Raw genomic sequence first — 21387 nt, 5'->3', positions numbered from 1 at the left:
GGACTCAGCCATTCCTGTGTCTCTCATCATCAAGTTAAGATGCGCTTGGAGTGACTGGGAAAAGTTTCAAGGCACAGAGGCCGCAGACTGGTAACTGGTCCACATTGTAGATGGAGTAAAAAGGGAAATCAGGTATAACAGCTGGGTGGAAGAAAATCAGTTTTAATATATGTACATGCTTCCAGTTAATAACATAGCTTGATAATAAAGGAAAAATTGTGGACTAAATGTCCTTGAAAACAATGCCAAATAACAACTGAAATTAACTTGATAATCTAATTAGCAATGCCTTAAAATGAGAATGTGTAAAACAGTTTAAAAAGTTAGTTTAAATTAAAGCCACCTGCAATAATTTTATAAACACATCATTTTCCTCCTACATGCAGTTAGAGAATGATGAAACCTCACACATATGAAAAGATTAGAAATGAAAACTTTGTGTAACTGTGTATTAGAGTCAAACTTCCCAGTTCTTCATACTGCCGGAAACTCCTTAGACGTGTGATAAAAACGAGAACTGACCACTTGCCGACACGTGTACTCCTTTAGCTCACGAGGGAATGGCTTTCTAAGCTTGTGTGACTCTGTGAACTGTGAGCGTGGACACTTCATTTTGTCTCGCCTTTTTCTGGAAACTCGAGTGTTTATATTCCTATTTATTTATATTAACTTGATTCTTCACAAATTCCCAAGTTGTCTTTGACTTTTGTATTTTTTACAGCCTTTTTTTTCTGTATTTAACTTCTCCTAAGTGTTTTTTTTGTCTTTGAATTTCTTATTCAGTTCTCAGTAATTACACTGTATTTTAAAGCCTATCACCTTTTACTAACTCCCTCTCTGTCCCTCTGCTTGTGTGTGTTCTACTTCACTCTTGTTTCCTCCCCTTGCTGAGCACTGGCAGCAGAGAGAGGGAGGTCTGTGATGACTTTTCCACAGCAGAGGCAGCAGAAAGTCCTTGGAAATGCCAGTTTCCTCCACACAAGCCTTTGACAAGCAGGGCCTTCTAGTCACATATCGTTGCTTAATTATTGGAAATAAAAGTCTAGTAATTTTTAAAAAAAAAGAGTACTACAAAGACTTCGTATGTAAACAGATGTCCTTGCTAACACCTCATAGGTGGTGTAAAGCATTTGTCCCGTTTGGTCTCAATTTTATGCCACTGATGTAATTTTTATGTGAATCCATTAAGTGCTTTGTCATTTTATGAATAAAAATGATCCAGGTGTAACCGTTTATTTTACTGTGCTGTGATGAACAGGTATAAAATCTCTGTAGACACCTGACCATTCAGGGAATTGTTTTCAAATCTCTTCAGTATGTTACAGAAACAAAGCTTTTCTATGCTACTCTGTTTTTAACTGAGTCTCATCATAGGAGTTGGGGTTTTAGAGCTACCAGTATGAGAAAAGATTATCTATACAAAAAAAAAAAAACAAATGGTTTGCTGCTTTCAAATCTGTGCAATTTTTATAAGCATGTTTCTGAAAGTTCTCTTTTTTCAAGAAAAATTGTTACAATTTTTTCAAATATAAGCTTTTAAAGAATCTTGCTTATATTTTTAATTTTGCAAAGTGGAATCGAAAGAGAACATTTGGTGGGATTATTGTCTACAAGTTTTTAATTAATTATCTAGATATGATAGCCACTTAAGATGTTTTTAAATCCTTATGATTTGTTTTTGTTTTATTCTGTCTTTCACAGTGAGACTGTTTGCAGTGAAAGTAAAGACAAGAAAACCAATGAGCTTTTTGATGTTTCAAGTAGAATAATACAGAGCAGAGAAACCAACGTATTAGTACATGTGTGAAGAAAGCGAAACATTGACCTGAATTGCTGGAAGAGCAGGCAAATTGCTGTTAGTGGTTAAGCTTTCTTGGGCATAGCCTCCTGGCATGCACCTACTGCAGTAGGCAGCAATGGTTTAAGGTTTCTAATTATCAGAATAATTAGCACAGGACACCGATAACACTAATTGTTTAAAAGTAATTTTAACATGGCCAGGTATTTTTCCTTGATCTCATTTTGGCAGGAAATGCCTTCATGCATTTTTAAATGCACTCACATAATACACATTTTTTGCAGAGACATTACTTCAGAATGGTTTAATAAGTGAGTGGCGTGAGATAGAGGCATTTGCAGGACCCAGTGTGTTCCAGCAGGGGGCCATCGTGCATGCATACAAATTAATAGCACGTTTGTTTACTCTGTTGTTTTGAGTGGGGAGTGGTACAGCAGCTGCAACAAAAGCAGAAGCCACGTTATGAGCAGGGGCACATTCCCTCCACCCCACTGGTGGATGAGGAGCACGCTGACAGCTAAATCACAAAACAAAATAACTATACTATGTTTTTAACACAATGGGAGGCACTCCTAGGCTGCTCACACCGCACATGTACCTCCTTAAAAATACCGTGAAAGTTTGAAAATAGATGCAAGTGCTGTGTGACAGCTATTTGAAATTAGCTGATTTCTAAGTTTTTTCTTTTTCTGAATGGGGTGAAAAGATGTAGAACATTTCAGAAATGTGTAGGTTACTTCATTTGCACAGGATGAGTTGAGCATGACTTGGAATAATTCACATAAAATTTTATATTCCTACTGCTACTGATTTGTGATGTGTTGTATAAACTGGAGCACTCTAAGTTATTCTAGCAAATGAAGATAACATGTAATACTCTCACTGAATCTCATGGTTCAGAAAAGGGACTAAATTGTAGCATGTACAATCTAAGGTCCCTCAGATCGTTCACAAAAGCCTCCGAAGCCAGATTCAGCACTAGTAACCGGGAGTCTTTAAGTCCTTTCTCACCATGGGTTGTCATAGACCAGTGCTTTTTTATTTAATAAATTCAACTTTGAAATATTCAAGAAAAAAGAGGTGAACTAGACAGCTAAATTTTGATTAGCAGAATATGACCATAAGTTCCTTTAAAACTAGATTGTTTTAAAGGTGAGTTAATATTAAAATATTTGCTTCTTTTAAGGATTTTAATATCTACTATTAAAAAAGCTTTTTAAAGGCCTATTTGAAAGATTTCTATTTCATATCTTGTGAAGTTTGACATTTTTTTGTGACATTGTATTTTGTCCATCTTAAGGAACCCTAAGAACAGCAAACACATAAGGAAAAATTTATTTAGTCTTAGGTAGAAATGGCTTAGATGGTGAAGTCTTCTTAGATTCATTGTTTTGACATGTAACTCTACAATGCAATCTACACAATTTAAAATCTCAAAAATATATTTATGAAAAAAATATATATTTATCTATGGCTCACTCAAGCATAATATCTTGAAAACCTCACTAAGAATGTGATATACTTATGTGTGGGGATTTAATCACATATATGAGTATCTACATATAGAGTGTTAATTTGATTAGCAATATATAATGATGATGAAAGGGCGTGTATTAAAAATGAATTGTTAATATTCCATCAGGCACCAGCTCCATCAGTTAAGATATGAGTCAGTCAAGAGGAAGATGGTTTTGATTAAAGCACATCCACGAGACCATTTGACTACCCTTTTGAAATCTGATTTGAAAGCCTCTTGATAGCAGATTCACTGTCATGCATCATTTTCAGGTCAAGTTCACCCAGTGTACCATTTTATATCCTTTCTATGGTCAGTATTTGCTAATATTGTCACGCAGAATTTTCAAATGTCTTCAGGCTTGAGAAACTGGAAGTAGATAAAATGAAATTTTTAGAATCTTTCATTAGTCAGAAATAGGACTCTGTTGTGGCTCTGGGAATTCATAGTCTCAGAGCCTTGGCCGGCGTGCCGGGACTGTTCTAGCATCACACAGACATTGTAAGAAGTTTACCATTCTTCTCTTAACTATTGAAGCCTAATATTAGCAAGATAAACTTTATTGCAAATAAAATAAGCCCGTAGGAACAAGAATGGAAAATAGTTCCTAGCTTAATTCAAATTAATTAAAATAATTTCATCAGCTGCCATGGATAGATCATATAACTCATGGTCTTCTTTTTATAAAACGATCTTTTTGGATAAGATATATAGTGATATATATCTTATTAAGTGCAGATTATTTTTACTTTGTTAGATATCACATTTTCATGCATGTGATTCTAAGACATTATTAAAAGTAAAAAAATTAATATCCATCTACAATGAAAAAATAGATATTACCAAATTTCCAAAGTGAGCTTTTGAGACATTTTAATTCATAGCAGATTTATGAAATGTTCATATTAGTATGAGCATCACTTGGACTGTTTTATGTCCCAGAGTTTTCTGACAAAAATTGCTGTTCTGTGCCCAGTGTTAATGTACTGGCTTTAAAAATCTAAGTGGTATGTTTGTGAAGTGCAGCTTGTTTTGCATATTGTTTACAATTTGAAAGGAAATCACATTGAATTCAAACACATTGTTCATTAATTTTAACTAGAATTTACTTAGATAAAAGTCAACTAAGAAAGCATTATGATGTTCAGTCCTAAACAAAGGATCAATGACTTAAAAACAGTTTTCTCTGCTCAAACCACAGAGTTCTTAGAGTATTTTTATCAGAGTAGTAAATTGGTGGTATCTACTTCGCTACGGTTTTAATACCTAATACAATAACAACCTTCTATCAATATATGGCTAATTGCAGATATAAAGTATCTGCTGGTAGTCCATCTCTCATAAAACCGCCTTTAGCTTTAATTCAAATCCATTGATTCCTATTCCAGTTAAAGCTGAAGAACTTAATATGTCTTTTAATCCTTTTATTGTAAGCTAGGATAAAATTAATTTTACCCCAGAACTGCACAAAGCCAATTAACATGATCTTTAGAGTTATTTAGTAAAGTGCTTCAAATTGTTAAATTTATCTTGACCTCTCAGTTGCACTCTCTGACTGCTTTTTAAATGAAGTAATCAATATCTCACAGCCCTTTTAATAGCTTAAACTTCTCAAATATTTTACCTGTGCTCTAGTTAAGCTGTAAGCAAAGTGTTTATTCCTCTTCCTGTAAATCTGAACTCAATTATGCTAAGTCTAAAGACAATTATGTACTTTCAGAAACCCTATGAATTAAATGGTTGTTTTAATAAAATCAAAACCTCATGTTGTGTTCAGAGTAACCCAATCCTAAGGAAACATCATGTTCACGCAGAATGTGCTTTCTGTTCGCAACTTCAATATAAGACATTTATGTCCCTCACCATTCAGTTCCTTCTATTTTCTGTACAAGCTAGTTGAAGGTATTAATTTTCTTACTGTGATAGGGTGATCAACCGTCCTGTCAAGAAAATGGATCTCTATGTCACCCGTTAGCATGATTAAATGGAGCCATGTCTCTGTGGGAAAAAAAGAAATACTGGATTTTCATGAAACTGTAGGAAGACTTACTTTTAGAGAATTATTTTTAATATCTTCAAATCTCCCTATTGATTGACAGTTTTACTTATAGGGCAGTATTGCAGCTAATTAGCACATTATTTCTTTTTTACCAGAAAATCCAGGTCAGGCCAATAAAGGAAAGACATTTCCAAATCTGAGGAACGAAATGAGGGCGTGCTGTTCTTTTTAGTGCAGTCCCAGGGATGCATCCGGCACCTTATGCCGCCATCACTCATCAGTTCCTGTCTCTTCTTTTTTTTTCCTTGTTTATAAAGATCTATCTTTTTACATCTGGGTGCTTATCATCAAATTTCAGCACCAGTAGTGTGACAATGTTACTATGAGCTCAGGTACATGCCAAACTCAAATTACACCAAGTGATGTAATGAAAATTTTGGATTTTGGCCCCTTAGCAGAGGGCACCTGTTACAATACTTACTGTTAGTTTAAGGGATAAAATGCATAAGTGACTGATAGAAAGTATTAAATTGAACTCGTGTAAAGTCTTAATTCCTTCCCTAGGGGTGGGAGTTAAGACACGATTGAGGCAATTAAACAGAAGGAACATAGTGAAGGTGGGGGCCAGGGTGAGAGTGGAAAGAGTGCCCCTTGTTTAATTTCCTCCTGGAAGCTGACCATGTGTACTGCTGTGCCCCTCCCCCTCCAGCCTGGTGCTGCCGAGGCTGAGCGGCTGGGGTCAATGCCTTGCCTATTGATCAGTATCCCTGCAGTCCCTTGCTCTAGCAGCTGCTTCATCGGCTTCTTTCAGGGCCTGCTTCAGTACATTAGAATAGAAATCCATAACCAGAGCTGTGCTCATCCAAGCAGGGGAAGAAACTAAATTAAATGGTATAAAACAATCTTGGATCAGGAGTTTGTGCCAATTCATCTTGATCTAAGATGTCACACCGGGCTCTCTGTCTGAGCACCTGGGCTAGAGGCAGCCATAGTGAAAATAGATGGAGCTGCGATCATTCATTTGTCAGCTAAGGAGCAAGGCAGCAGTTAGCAATTCCCTTCTGCAGAGGTCAGCTGACAGAACAATCAGTGCAACTGCGGAATAGAGCTTTCCTTTGAACTATTGTTGTGGAGCATGCTCCTGCTGAGCATGGGGGAGGGGAGCAGGTTGTTTCCTCTGCCAGACTACTGTGTACTACAGAAGAGGATTCTAGATGCAGTCGCACTGTGCCCTTACTCCTCCTGTCCCTTAAGTACGTAAATAAGGGTGATTTTTCAGTGAATGCACCGAGATCTAGGTTATCACGCTGCTAAATATGACGTCTAGAATGACGGCCCTTTCAAACACAGGCGAAGTGACTACTGATGTTTCTTCTCTTTAGTGCTGTGAAGCTTATACATTCTTTCTTCTGCTTTCGGACCTGTTAATATTTCTAGTAAATATTCCTTCTGACTTTGGAAACAGAAAATTGCCGTGAAGTGGGGAAATGTATGTAGTAGTGTAGCTCGGAAAATGTTTCTTAGTATTAAATATTTTTAAACATTCAAGACTGCAGTTTTTTTAGGAGATGCAAGAAATGAGATGTGATTTTTTTTCATGGCCTTAGAAGTTACAAAGTCATTTTCTAACACTGGGGGCGGCTCATGATAAAAAAACAGCCTACATATGATCTGAGATGAACACGTATAATTACACAGGGTAGGAAAAGGGGAAATAACAGAAAAGTTCTGGGTATATTTTAAGGACTAAACCTCTAAAGAGTTAGGGCTATTAGCAAGGTGTTTCCATCTCTTGGTTTGGTGACACATTTTTTATTGCCCCACCTTGTGCCCTAGTGCCATTTTTTGAAAATAACTATTCTTTCTGAAGTGTGTAATGTTGAATGTTCTTCTGACCACACATACTTTTTGTTTCAATATTCTTTTAACTTGCATTCCTATATTTTGGTTTTCAGGTTGCTTATCAAGTGTCCCACAAATGAAAAAAATTTCCACATCTTACGAAGAAAGAAGGAAGCAGGCCACTGCTATCGTCCTCCTGGGAGTGATCGGAGCAGAGTTCGGAGCTGAAATTGAGCCACCGAAACTGCTGACCAGACCTCGGAGCTCCAGTCAGATTCCTGAAGGGTTTGGTTTGACTAGCGGGGGCTCCAACTACTCACTGGCCAGACATACTTGTGAGTTTTCAGATTTCTGATGCCGATCGCCTTGATTTGTAAGATTCTTTGCTTACAGAACAGAAAAAAACGTGAATGACCTCTGTAATTAAAAAAAAAATCCAGTAACAGTTTAAAACTATGTCAATATTGGAGTTAGCTCTCATGGGTCTTGCATTGTACAGCTGCTTCCACCTCTCAGTGCTGGGGCAAAATGAATGGTCTAAGGTGTTTTGTACTTTGATGTTGGAAGTCCTTCAGATAAGACCAGAGTATTTTTACCTTGTCAAAAAAGCAGTTTTAGTGAGTTGGGACGTCTTTTTATTTATCGTATTTATTGAAATAAGGTCTTACTATGTAACCCTGGCTAGCCTGGAACTTATAAAGATCTGCTGGGGCTAAAGAGTTTGTCATCAACCCCTTCTAAATTAAGGCAAACATATAATCCTACTGATCATATTATATGTTCTTTATTTTTAAACATCAATTATTTTTAAATACGTGTATGTGTGACAGATAAGGCATGTGCACCTGTGTGTGTAGGGTGGCTGTGCCTGTGGAGGCAAGAAGCATCAGATACCCCTGGAGCTGGAATTAGAGGTGGTGGGTGAACTACCTGGTATGGGTACTGGGAACCAAACTCAGTTTCTCTGATGGAGCAGCAAACACTCTTAACCACTGAACCATCTCTCTAGCCCTGTTCATTTATTTTTAAGTCATGTATATATGTGTATTTGTGCGTGTATGTATATATGTGTGTGAGAAGTTCCGTCGAAGCAAGAAAGGGTATTGGATCCCCTGGAGCAGTTGTGAGGCCCGGATGTCGATGCTGGGAACCGAACTCAGTTCCTCTGGTAGAGCAGCAGTGCTCTTAACCACTGAGCCATCTCTCCAGCCTCCACAAGATTAAACACTATGGGAGTTTGACCTTTATGCAGAGGAAAAAGATAGATGGTGCTTTGATAACCGCCACAGTGGAGAGCTTCACTGGGACTTTGCTTCCTGCTTTTGTTGTACCACTGAAATGCCCCATTCATTGCTGTCATTGCGAATACAGGTCTATAGACTGAGCTGCAGCTCTGCACCTTCAAGATTTCAAATTCAACAAACAGACACTGACTGCTGATAGCTTCTCGACTCCTATTGACACTGAGATTAGAGAGAAACCATACCATCCCCAATAAAGCAACTCATTGGTACTTTTTAAGTTTTTTTATATTCATAAACTTAGTCCTCATAATTAATCCCGTAACTCGACGTCTCTGTCCCCTCCATTTCTCAAAGGTAGGGACATGCAGGCAGGCTTTGTTAGCCCGGTGAACTCATACCTCAGCAAATAGTATTTCTTATTTCAGCATTGTTCATTGTTTCTGGAGCTCATGCTTTGGCCATCATGTGGTCCCAGAAGAAGAGGTCTGTATGATGAGTGTGCACCATGTAATAGTAGTATCACTTAAGAAAAAGAAAAGCTTCTTTTTTCCTACGACCTTCTTTTGATCTTCTAAATAGAACTAAGACTTCTTCATGGTGGCTCAGCCAGAAAGCAGTGAGAAGTAAGCCTGAAATCAAGCTTCTTGTAATCTGGAACCTCATGTCTTTTCTATTCTCCACCTGGATCTACTGCATTACCTCTCTGCAAAGCATGGCATACTTCCACCCTGTCTTCAGTTCTAGCCTGCTTGGCTTTCTTTCTATATTGAGTGCATTGTTCTTAGAGGGCCCTGCTTTCCATTCATAAACCCTTATGCAGACCTGTTTTCTCCTGTCGGGGCCATCCAGCTTTTGAATAGGAGATCATTGGTAAACTTAGTGTTTATAAATGATTACGATTATTTTTAACTGTTTGTGTCTTAAAAGTATTTGCTCTGGACTGGCTGAGACAATAGGTTTTTGAGTTGAAGGCTCGACTGTACTATGGAATCATTCTGTACACAGCCTGGTCTCTGTACAGAAAACCTATCTCAAAACACCAAACTAAAACATCTTTTATATCCATCTTTTAAAGCCTCCCTTAGGATTTCTTAACATGCTGTCATGGTTACATGCTTAGAAGAGACTAATTATGTCCAACATGTTTTGTAATTCCTCATTCCTAACCCTTTGTATTGACCATTTCCCCACAGCCTGAATGTCTACCTCAGTGCAGACACATCATCAACTAGTGGATTGCCGATTGATTTCATCTAACCCATTGGTTAGTTGCTCCATGGATTAATTTATAGCTCATTATTCAGAATTTCAAGATTTCCACTGCTATGCAGTGTTGCTTTTCCACCTGTGATTTGTCAGTACACAATTCTTGGATTCATGCATCTGCTTCCACACATCTTACTTTAAATGTAATAAACCAGTTGCAAGCTGTAGGACTCTAACTAGGAAAGAGGAACAGTATGGAGAAAGGGAGGTCTTAAAAAGTTGTGGAGGAATAGAAATGGGCATTTTTTTTCCCCAAAGAAGCTTTGATGATTTAAGAAGGAATTTTAAAAGATGTTTCTATTAGGCAGAGTTCTTTAGAGGAACAGAACTGAAAGAAGGAAAGACTTGATTTATTAATATAATATATGTTAAAATGTATATTAAAAAGAAATTTATCAGAATGGCTTGCATGCTGTGAACTGGCTATTCCAACAATGGCCTTTCACTTCTGCCTTTAATGTAGCTTTTCCAGAATGGAGTTGTAATTCTGCAGTTCTCTACTCTGAGTATTGCCTGCACAGTAGGCAGAATCACCAGTAACCCGGACCCTAGTCTTCTCCTGGTCAACTGAGCTGTGCGACTACCAAGAGAAGATTCTTGGAAACCTTTAGACTGCATGTCTGGAGCCCGTCATTTGTGCCACCGAGTTCATTCTTTTCCCTTGTCAATACATCCTGTGGTGCTAGCCGTGGTTCATTTTATTGTGGAGCTCATTTTTTTTTCATTTTACATATTAGCCATAGTTCCCTTTTCCTCCCCTCCTCCAGCTTCTTTTACCTTCTCCCCCCAACCCTCCAGCCACCCCTCAGAAAGAGCAAGCCCTCCCATGGGGAGTTAATGAAATCTGGCACATTAAGTTCTGGTAGGACCAAGCTCTTTCCCCCCGCCCCCTGCATCAAGGCTGATCAGGCCATCCCACCATAGGGACTGGGCTCTGAAAAGCCAGCTCATGCCCCAGAAATTGGTCCTCATGCCACTACCAGGGGCCCCACAAACAGGCCAAGCCACATAACTGTTACCCACATGTAGAGGGCCTAGTTGCCTAGTTCAGTCCCATTCAGGCTCCCCAGCTGTCAGTCTAGAATCCATTAGCTATCACAGGGACCACAGCTGTTTCTGTGGGTTTCCCCGTCATGATCTTGACCCCCCTTCCTCATATAATCCCTCCTCCCTCTCTTTGACTGGACTCTAGGAGCTTGGCCCACTGCTTAGCTGTGAATCTCTGCATCTGCTTCCATCAATTACTGGATGAAGGTTCTATTGTGACAATTAGAGTAGCCACCAATCTGATTACAGGAGAGGGCAGGTCAGACACCTCTCCACTATTGCTAGGAATCTTAGCTGGGGTCATCCATGTGGATTCTGGGGGAATTTCCCTAATGCCAGGTTTCTTCCTAACCCCACAATGGCTCCCTCAATCAATATATCTCTTTCATTGCTCTCCTACTCCATCCTTTCCCCAACTGGACCATCCAGTTTCCTCAAGTTTTCATCTTCCTTCCCCTCCCTCTAGCACCCCAAATTTACCCAGGAGGTCTCATCTATTTTCCCTTCCCAGGGTGAGCTTTGCATGTCTCTTAGGGTCCTCCTTAGTACCTGGCTTCTCTGGGGCTGTGGATTGTTGCATGGTTATCCTGTACTTTACATCTAGTATCCACTTAGAGTACAGACTGTGTTTCTCTGTCTGGGTCTGGGTTACCTCACTCAGGATGTTTTTTCCTAGTTCATCCATTCTTTTTTTTTTTTAAAGTGGAGTAATACTCTATTATGTAAATATATCATATTTTCTCTATCCAGTCTTCAGTTGAGGTGCATCTAGGTTGTTTTCAGATTCTGGCTATTACAAATATTGCTGCTATGAAAATATTTGAGCAAGTGTCCTTGTGGTATGATTGAGCATCCTTTGGGTATATGGCCAAAAGTGGTAATGCTGGGTATTGAGGTAAATTGATTTCCAATTTTCTGAGACACCACCATACTGATTTCCAAAGTGACTGTACAAGTTTACACTCCCACCATAAGTGGAAGAGTGTTTCCCTTACGTGCTGAGCTCATTCTTTTGAGAGATGCTAGAAGCAACCAGTTGGCATCATTATTTTCCATATTTTTCCACAAATTGTCAAAAAGTGTTATTATAAAGTCACTAAATTCCTTGCTCTTCACAACAGGTAAATCAGAATAATCAGATATATTTATCTTGATAAATTCTTTAAACAGTTCCCACCATGAAGTTTTAGTGCTCTTCATGCTTCTAGAAGAGCTTTAGTAACTGTAGCTGATTGCATATTAGGAAGTTTGTTCCAGATACTGAAAACATCTTCATATTTCTGCTTGCTCTCGTACGACCATCTGTGTTAGTCAGGGCTCTCTAGAGCAGAGGTTCTAGACCCGTATCTATGTGGGTCTCAAAGTATCTTTCCAGCTTGAAGGAAACCATGGACTGGAGTATGCTGTTGTATGGACAGTTCCAGTATCCGTCCTTCTCTGTCCCTAGGATGGCAAATAAAAGTTACCTAGACGTTTTAACAATCTAAGTGTTTTAGGACCAGGGTTACTCTGAGAACTTTGGATATGGGAAGAGACGAAGATTCCGTTTCTTTACCCATTTGTAATTATAAATATTGCATTAACAGAAAATGATAGATTTTTCGGAGTTTTCTAGCAAGAAGCTCTATGTCAGATTAAATCATGAACTAGAACTAACTCTAAAATGCTTTTCCTAATTTTTTAAAATTAGATTCACCTTATATAATTTTAACTTAGCAGTATTTGTGTGTGTGCTTGCATTTCATGTGGGTGTACCTGTTTGTGGATCAATGTACATATGTCTGTGCATACATATGAAATCTAGAAGACATTGTTGAGTATCATTTCTCAGGGAATATCTGCATTTAAATAATTTTTTTGAGATAAGGCTTTCACTGGCCTGGAACTCAACAGGTAGTCTGGGCTGGTGCCAGTGAGCCACGGATAGCTGTTCATCTGTACCTCCCCAGAATTGGGATTACAAGCACATATCTCCATGTCTGGCTCTTTTGAATTTATATTCTGGAGCCTTAACAGGTCCTCAGGCTTGCAAAGCAAGCAATTTACAAACTAAGCTACCTTCCCAACCCAGATATGTAATATTTTAAAAATAATCATAGACTTGCTTTTATCTTCTACAACATGACCCTATATTTTGTTCAAAGATCTTGTGTTCATTGGGGGATGGACTATCCTACAATAACAAATGATTTTTGAGACCTATATTTTTCAAATTGGAGATCTTGATTAAATTTGTCATTTTAAGTCTTGTTCTGCTGTTTGGAAACAGATCTCTAAATGTCCTGTATCTTGTTTAGCTTCTTTCAATCAGTCATGCATAATATTAATCTACTTAATGCTATCTTCCTATTATCTCTTGCTTTTTTGTTATATTGGCATTTAGGATGCATTGCTACCATTAAATATCTATTCTATTTGGTCTCTTATTGAATGAGTAATAAGTGTTATTTTAAGATAAAGCCATTAGGATGCAATGTTTGATGAACTTTAATTACTAATTGTATTAGTTATTTTCTTTTGCTATAATAAAACACTGTAGCCAATGCAACTTAGAGAAGAAACATTTTATTTTGTCTTAGTTTTTGAGACAATTGGAGTATTTAATGGCAGTGACAGCAGTATGCATGAGAACTCATATCTTGATTTTATAGCTCATATTTATTGAAATAATATTGAAAAAAGCTGGAACAACTCTAAAATTAATAAGAGGCCTAGATTAGGTTACACTGTTACCTTAAACCCCTGAGCAATTTACTTCCTTCTTGGTTGCAATATACTCTTTAGAATAAGTGAGGGGACCTGGTTTCGCTTTAATGTTGTCTTTGACCCAATGAGTCTGCTTCCAGGCATCAAGCATCCTTGAAAGTTCACCTCCATCTTCTCCTACTCTTCTCTCCTTGTGATGGTGAATTCCCTCTTGTTTTATATAAAATTAATTCAGTGGAGAACCTTCTTCCTCCTTCTCCTCCATCTTCTCCTCCTCCTCTTTCTCTTTCTTCTTCTCTCCTCCTCCTCTTCCTCTTCTCTCCCTCCTCCTCTCATTCACAACTGAGGCTTTAGACTATTTTAGAATATTATTTATGGTATTACCCTGTAGAGTTTTTGCTCCATTTGTTTTTGGTCTCCTCTGTTCATTTTGTAATTGTAGAAATATGCTGGCACATCTGTAGTAAATCGTTTTGATCTCTCATTGGATTCTTTACTTTGGGCAGGTGTCATAAGTCATTTCCCTAGGCGGCAGACTCAAAAGTTGATTTGTGACCAGGACTATTCCCAAGATCAATAGCTTGAAGGGAGGGAAAGAAGGAGAATAGACTAGGGGAGACATCGAGCTGAGCTTCAGTTGCAAAGAAAGCCTTTGCTGATCTTAGGGAACCCTGGGACTGGGTGACCCTTTAGACTTCCTTCTACTATGGCACAGGGCTCAACTTTAGTTACTTATGCCGCTTAGTCATTGAACCATAGGTGCTCTGAGAAGAGGATGTGACATAAGGCTGCTTTCCTCGGTGCAAACCCTGCAGTGGGACTACGACGTGGGAACTGCTAATATCCTCAGCACTTTGCAGAAGTGAGTCCTCAGTCCTGGGAGCAGATTCTACTGCATTATATTATAGTCTTGCATGTACTCTAGTTTCCCTTTTTATAACAGCAATGATTAGAGCAGTGAACCTTTTAATTCCAACACTATAAATATTTCTTGGTATACTTTAAGGTAGGCATTTTTCATTCTCAACTGACATGGTATGAAGCACATTACCTACTGATGGATTCTGAGTGCTTCCTCTTTGCCGGGCGTCTCGCTCCACACTGCGCATCTGCTGCTTTAATCTGTTATCCTTTCAAGTGCATGATGCAGGACCATCTCCTGAAACATGGACAGCCTCTCAAGGGCACCAGTTGCCAATAACTGCTCAACTAGGAGTGGTGGAGCTTGGGAACCCCTCCCCCATCCATGCTAAGGTTGGATTGACTTGATTTTGTATACGTCTTGTATGTGAAGTGTCCCTAAATTCATTTGTGCAACGACTCTGTCATGTCCAGTAAACACTGTTCACACTGTTTACAGCATCCCTCTACTCCCTTGTACTCATCATCTCTCTGATGCTTCTTCCCCTATGGTCCCTGAATCTTCCAAGGAGGGATGCCATGTAGATCTCCCATGTAATGCTGGGCACTGCAGTCTCTTAGTCTCTGTATGTTGACCAATTGCGTGTCTCTGTATCCATCATCTACTGTAGAAAAAAAGCTTTTCTTATGAGGGTTGATTTCCACACTAATATATGGGTATAAGACAAGCTTTTATGGAACATTTTAATATTACATTTATTAAACAACAAAAAAAATTGGAACAGGTTCTTCCCTAGGGCTTATGACCTACCCAGTCACTGTTTCTTGGCCCACTTAATAGTACCAGGTATGAATTCTGTCTTGAGGAGTAGGACTAAAATCTCACCAGAAAGCAGTTAGTTATGCCCATAACATCTGTGCTACAATTGCACCAATAGGCATATCTTGCCAGACCAGTTGTTATTATAGCTCACAGAGCTCTCCGCTGGATAACGCCTTTGGCTTCTTTTCTTCCCAGTAGCTTGCATGGAGTTTTCAGGGGAATGCCCACTTGATTCTCTGTTTTATGATTGAATTTGTGTTCTCAGTTATAGAGTCTTACCATCAGATTATGGAAGATAACCTAGAAAAAATAGTAGTAGCCTATTTGGGGGAGGGGTCTGTAGGATACCACTGACCCATACCTGGCACTAGGCTTTTTGTATGATAATGTATAATATCTGAGAGAGGAATTACTCCTTCCTCCCTCCCATAGGGGGTTAATCTTTCAACACTAAAATGTCGAACAGACTAGAACACCTGTGTTCAAACTCTAATTTGGTGTCTTTTTTTCCATTTCACACAGCTTTTCTCAGTTACAAATAAGCAAAACTTAGATGTGTTGGTGCAAAAATTGAGGGCGTTCAGTGAATACCAGGCTGCCTAAATCTCACTTAGGGAGGTACTGGCACTGATAGGATACAGAAATATATAAAACCTACACACATCTATGTACCTTAAAAGTGGCTTTTATCCTTGCTGTGAAAACTTAGATTAGGAAAAGTCATTTTTTTCTCTACATTTGGTCACTAATTGTTGCTATATGCATGCATACACACACACACACACAAATATATCCCTAAGTATAACTTGTTTAGTCTATATAATATTACTTGTATGCATGTTTTCAGGGCTGACCATTTGGTTTTAGATAATCCATTGGTGGGCTCTTCCTCTCAGCATTCCTTAGTTTCATTCCTTAGTCACCTATAGTTCTTTGTGTATTGTTGAGTCTATCCGTGCTTTCTTCAGTCCACATTAGCATGCCTGTTGTTTTTGACCTTGTTCAGTATGTGTTTAGGTAGTCATGTGGGAGAGACTTAATGGATATGGCTTCTAACATTTCTAGGAGACACAATCTCACTTCGAACTCCCTGTTCCTCTGGCTCTTACAGTCTTTCTGCCCCCTCTTCCACAATAATCCCCAATGTAGATATATCCTTTGGTACTGGACTCTATATTTCTGCATTTTGGCTGGTTATGATTTTCTGTAATTGTCTCTGACAATTGCAGAGAGGGTTTTGGTAATTGTTTGAGGGGTAAGGACTACCCTTCTTTGCTTATCTCTGTATGAGGACAAATATTTAGACTGTAGTTAGGGATTGTGCTTGTTTAGTATAGTGATAGTTGTATGTTCTCTTCCAAAATCCCTGACATCACTAGCCCCAGTTAGTTGACTAGCTTTCTAGTACCTGCCGTGATTTCCCTCATATTGAGCAGCTCTTATATCCATTTAGAGAGCCACTAGGATATGTATGCTGCTACTGCACCCTTGGGGTTATCATGCCATGCTAGTCTTCATTATGATTCATAGTTATCACAACTGGGTAGGACTGTTGGTTGCTTTACTCCTTTGGAATCTATAATGCAGTTTTCATTTTTATAATGAAAACTAGTCCTTAGGGAGAAGGTTTTCAGGTCAGTACCAGCTCAGGGACTCCAGGCCCATTTTCTGAAGTGCATTGTCTTTGATAATACGGACTTGCCTTTACCTCTAGAGGACAACCAAGTGCAATAGCAATAGCCTGTAACGTGTTGCAAGTATTTTGGAAAAACTTGGCCAACAACTCAAAAGAGGGCTTCCTATGCCTGGTGCTGGACTTTGTTAGATGGTCTTTGGTGCCGAGGGGAGGGAACATTGTCAGCTGAAATGGGAAAGCTTCATTTAAACTATTTATTCATAGAGCCATTATATATATATATATATATATATATATATATATATATATATATATAATTTATATATATATATATAAATTACTTGGTCTTATTAGGTATTACATACTCATTAATATGGTTTTTTCAAGTAAAGGATACTTTTCAAATATCCTTACTGTTACCTTAACCTCCTCTCTCCTCCTTCTGTATTCATCACTCTCCCCCTTTCTAATTAGAGGCCTCCAGCTTTTCCTCTTTCCTCTGTCAAATCATGTGTGCCTTGCTATTCTCCATTCTTTTGCTCCTCCAACCTAGCCCTTTTGAGGCTATTAAATTTAAAGTTATTTTTGAAATGAGTATGTTAATTTGATGGTCTTGTTAGAGTTCTTAATGATATTTCATGTTTTAGTAATTATGGCTTTGCTTTTATTCTAGAATATCTTGTTTATATCCATTCATATCTTCAGCCCAAGTATTGCTTCCTGTATTTTTTTTTTTAAGGTTTGGCTTGTTGGCTAGAAGATTTTCAGGCTTTTTATATCATTATGGAAAGTTTTTCTTTGTTCTTTGTGGTAGTTTAAATAAGAATGGTTCCCATAGACTCATATATTTGAATGCTTGGTTATCAGGGAGTAGAACTGTTCAAAGGGATTAGAAGGATTAGGAGGTGTGGCCTTATTGGATTAAGTGTGACCTTGTTGAAGGAAATGTGTCATTGGGGTTGGGCTTTGAGGTGTCAAAAGCCCATGTCAAGCCCAGGCCAAGTCCTCCCTCCCCAACCCCTTCTCTCTGCCAAAGATCAGGACATAGGTCTCAGTTAGTCCTCCAGCTCCTGGCTGCATGCTGCCATCCTCCCCACCATGATAATAATGGACTCAACCTCTGAAGTTGTAAGCAAGTCCCTAATTAAATGCTTTAGTTCATAGGATGCTTTGGTCATGGGTATCTCTTCACAGTAATAGAACAGTAATTAAAATATCCTTCACGTATAGCAGGTAGTTTTATGGGGTTTAATAGTCTAGGTTGGCCATCATGCATCATGGTGTTTTGGGATTTGAATACGTTGATCCAGTATCCTTTGACTTTCAGAGTTTCAATTGAGAAGTCAACTGTTATTCTGATGGGTTCCTTTTATATGTGGTGCATGGTGTGGGGGTTATTGTTGCTGTTCATACTTGGCGTTTGATACAATGTGAGGGTTTTCTTTTCTTGGGTTGTGGAAGCTTTTATTTATAACTTTGTTGAAGATCTGATCTATGCCATTAACTTGGGATTCTTCTCCCTCTTCTGTGCCTACAATTTGAAGGTTTTGTCTTTTCATGATGTCCTACATTTTTGGTATGTTTCTTTCCTTTATTTTTTCCCTGTTTTCATGTTCTTTCCTTATTTTATCTAGGTCCTATACTTTATCTTCTAGACCTGATATTCTGTCTTCTGTTTGGTTCTTTCTACTCCTAAGGCTTTTCTTTGAGTTTTCTAGTTGAGTTATAGGAATTCTCATTCTATATTCATTTCATCTTGAGTCCTCTCTAATGTTTGTATCTCTTTATTGAATTTTGTTTTTAAGTTCTAGATTGTGTTTACCATTTCCATCAACCTCATGTTTGTGTTTTCTTGGGCATCACTCATTTATTTATTTTCCTTAAATTCTTTTCCCTTTTATTGAATTGTTCCTTTGTGCCTTCTTTAAACATATTGAATTCTTTTAAGTTTATGATTGTTCTTTTAAATCCTATGTCCCGGAGTTTATCTAGGTTATTTTCATTTTCTAATATTTATTTCCACATGACTGGTAGGTTTGGAGGAAAGACACTTGACATTCCATATGGTTTGTATTTTTGTGATAAGAGTTGGACCTGTGTCCTTTTTTGTTACTTCTGTGTCCTATATGAACAAAGCAGGTTGAGGCAGAAGAAAGGGTTGCTGGAGGGTGGGCCTGGAGTGTGTAAATGACTTAGATGAATGAATTTGGATGGACACGGGCTTGGGCTGGCGAACAGAATGTGCATCCTGATTTAAGTTTGGAGTGTTAGGGTAGATCGGGCCGAGTAGAGAGGTTGGGTGTGGTGGGGAGGAGGATGGTTGTAGACAGGCAGGGTTGTCTTGGTGGAAGCCTAGAGATTGGATGTGGAGCAGGCAGGGATGGGCGCAATAGGCTGCAGCACTGGATGTGGCCCATGAGCTAGATCTGTTGAGTTAGGGGAGTTTCCAGAGGGGAGGGTCATGCATACTCACCTAGATAGGCCCTAGAGAAGGATGTGTAGGACCTACCTGGGTGGAGAGGTTAAAATAATTGTTTTTCAGTTACCATAACTTAAAAAAACCATATAGAACTACATCCCTCTTGATGAACTAGAGTACTACCAAGTGAAAACTTAGATGCTAGCTAGCAAAGGAAGGGTTTTTGTTTGTGAATCTGTATCCAGAGTTTTATATTGCCATGGTGCTGCATTTGCTTGATTTGTTTTGTTATAGTCTCCTTTGTGAAAATAATCCTCCAAATATTCCCTGTTCTTTCTAATCCTGAAGAGTATATTAAATGAATGTATTAATATGGATTAAGATTGATTTTATAATGAATCTCTTTCCTAAGTGTTATTACATATTTAAATTAGAATTCTAAGCTAGATCTCAAATAAATCCCTGATCCGTGTTTGTGTGTGTGTGTGTGCATGTGTGCACATGCGCGTGCACACACTTTTGTGGTGCTGGAGACTGCACAAGCATTCTCTCACTGCTACGCATGCAATCATCCATCTCAAATACTGTATCAGCAAGAGTAGGCCAAAGTCAATAGTGATTCTTGCAAGTTACAAAAAGATTAGCAATAGTCACAAAAAGGCACAGATGTATCCCCAAAGATAGACAGTGGCATAAGATGGATATTCTCACTATTCAATCATTAGCTTGTGTTATTGGGCTACTGTTCTGGCCATAGAGATCACATATTTAACCCCCCCCCCCACCTTAACTCTTGCTTATTTTAAAAAATATATTTATTTATTTATTTATTTATTTATTTATTATGTATACAATATTCTGTCTGTATGTATGCCTGCAGACCAGAAGAGGGCACCAGACCCCATTATAGATGGTTGTCAGCCACCATGTGGTTGCTGGGAATTGAACTCAGGACCTTTGGAAGAGCAGGCAATACTCTTAACCTCCGAGCCATCTCTCCGGCCCCTTAACTCTTGCTTTTAACGCATGCTGCAGTGCATTCTTTTTCTCCTTAATGCAGTATCTCTGCATTCCATGTCCCTTACCAGCTCTTCTCATCTCTTACCTTATTTTGAACACCTCCCTCCCTTCTCTAATTTTGGATGTCGCTCTAATTGCCATTAGTCTGAATGTAAGCAATAGGTCTTCTCCCCTCTGGCACTGCGCTCAAGTCACAACTAGGGTCTTTTAACCGTGGAGTTCTTGGGGCCTTCTGGAGTTTCTCTTGCTCATAGAGTGAAGAGTGAGATTTTGGTATCTGTGTTGTTTTCTTCTGGGTGCTTTTAATATATAGGTTTTTATCCTGTTTCCTAAGCTAGTCTCATATTTACAGTCTGTCCTGTTAACTTCTGAGTTTGGGGATTATTGGAGAGTAACCCACATCTGGCTGCCTGTGTTAGTTTTAAAGTCATCATAGATAATTTTGGTATATAGCCAGATTAGAAAAACTCAATAAAATATGGAATCTTTTATAGTTATTTTAAATTGAGTGTTTTATGGTACTTCTTCTGATCATTAAATTATCTTAATGTAAAGATTATACATTTTTGTTAGATTTTCAAAGAGAAGAGATAATGGAAACTAATCAGGATGGATAAATGACACTTATACTACCACTTGAGCTAATTAGTTAGATAATTCAGCCATTTTTATTATACATTAATTATTCTGAAACCAAATTGCTTTGGTTTGAACCTTTTCCTAATCACTTAGTAGCTGTATGACCTTAAGTTCTTTCTGGGTTAGTTTCCTTAACTAGGAAATATAATACACCTATTTTTCAGAGTTATTGCAATAGTGAAGTAACCAGCATATGTAAAGCATTTTGAAAGACAACCTGAGACAAAGTTCTTTCAAAATTTTAGGTGTTATTGTTTCTAGACATATTTGTAAAATAAGGATAGGAAATGGCTCCTTTACAAATATGATCATGTTGTCCGAGGTGTCTCAAATGGTAAAGTACTTGATTATCATGCATGAATCCCTCAGGTTCAATCCTCAGCACCTTATAAACTAGGTATGTGTCACAAGCCTGTGATCCCAGTGTTCCAGAGGTGGAGGAAGAGGATAAGAAGTTGAAGATCAGACTTTTTAGCTGCATATGGAGCTCAAGGTCAGCCTGGGCTAGAAACTCTATCCCTAGTTAAAAAAAAAATACATACATACATACATATACATCTATATACATATA

The 21387-nt window shown here is 38.3% G+C and overlaps 1 protein-coding gene across 2 annotated transcripts in view; it reads left to right on the top strand.

Moving 5' to 3' along the window:
- Wdr7 (WD repeat domain 7) overlaps window positions 1-21387 on the top strand; it is a 273057-nt gene that overhangs the window by 146349 nt on the left and 105321 nt on the right. For both annotated transcript variants that reach the window (XM_057788617.1, XM_057788616.1), the window contains one exon: window positions 7269-7490. In XM_057788617.1, the coding sequence (XP_057644600.1) occupies window positions 7269-7490 (222 nt within the window). The remainder of the gene's footprint in view (window positions 1-7268; window positions 7491-21387) is intronic.

The sequence above is a fragment of the Chionomys nivalis genome, chromosome 14, assembly GCF_950005125.1.
Source record: "Chionomys nivalis chromosome 14, mChiNiv1.1, whole genome shotgun sequence".
NCBI classification, from domain to species: Eukaryota; Metazoa; Chordata; class Mammalia; order Rodentia; family Cricetidae; genus Chionomys; species Chionomys nivalis.
This window is presented reverse-complemented; position numbering and strand designations above follow the sequence as displayed.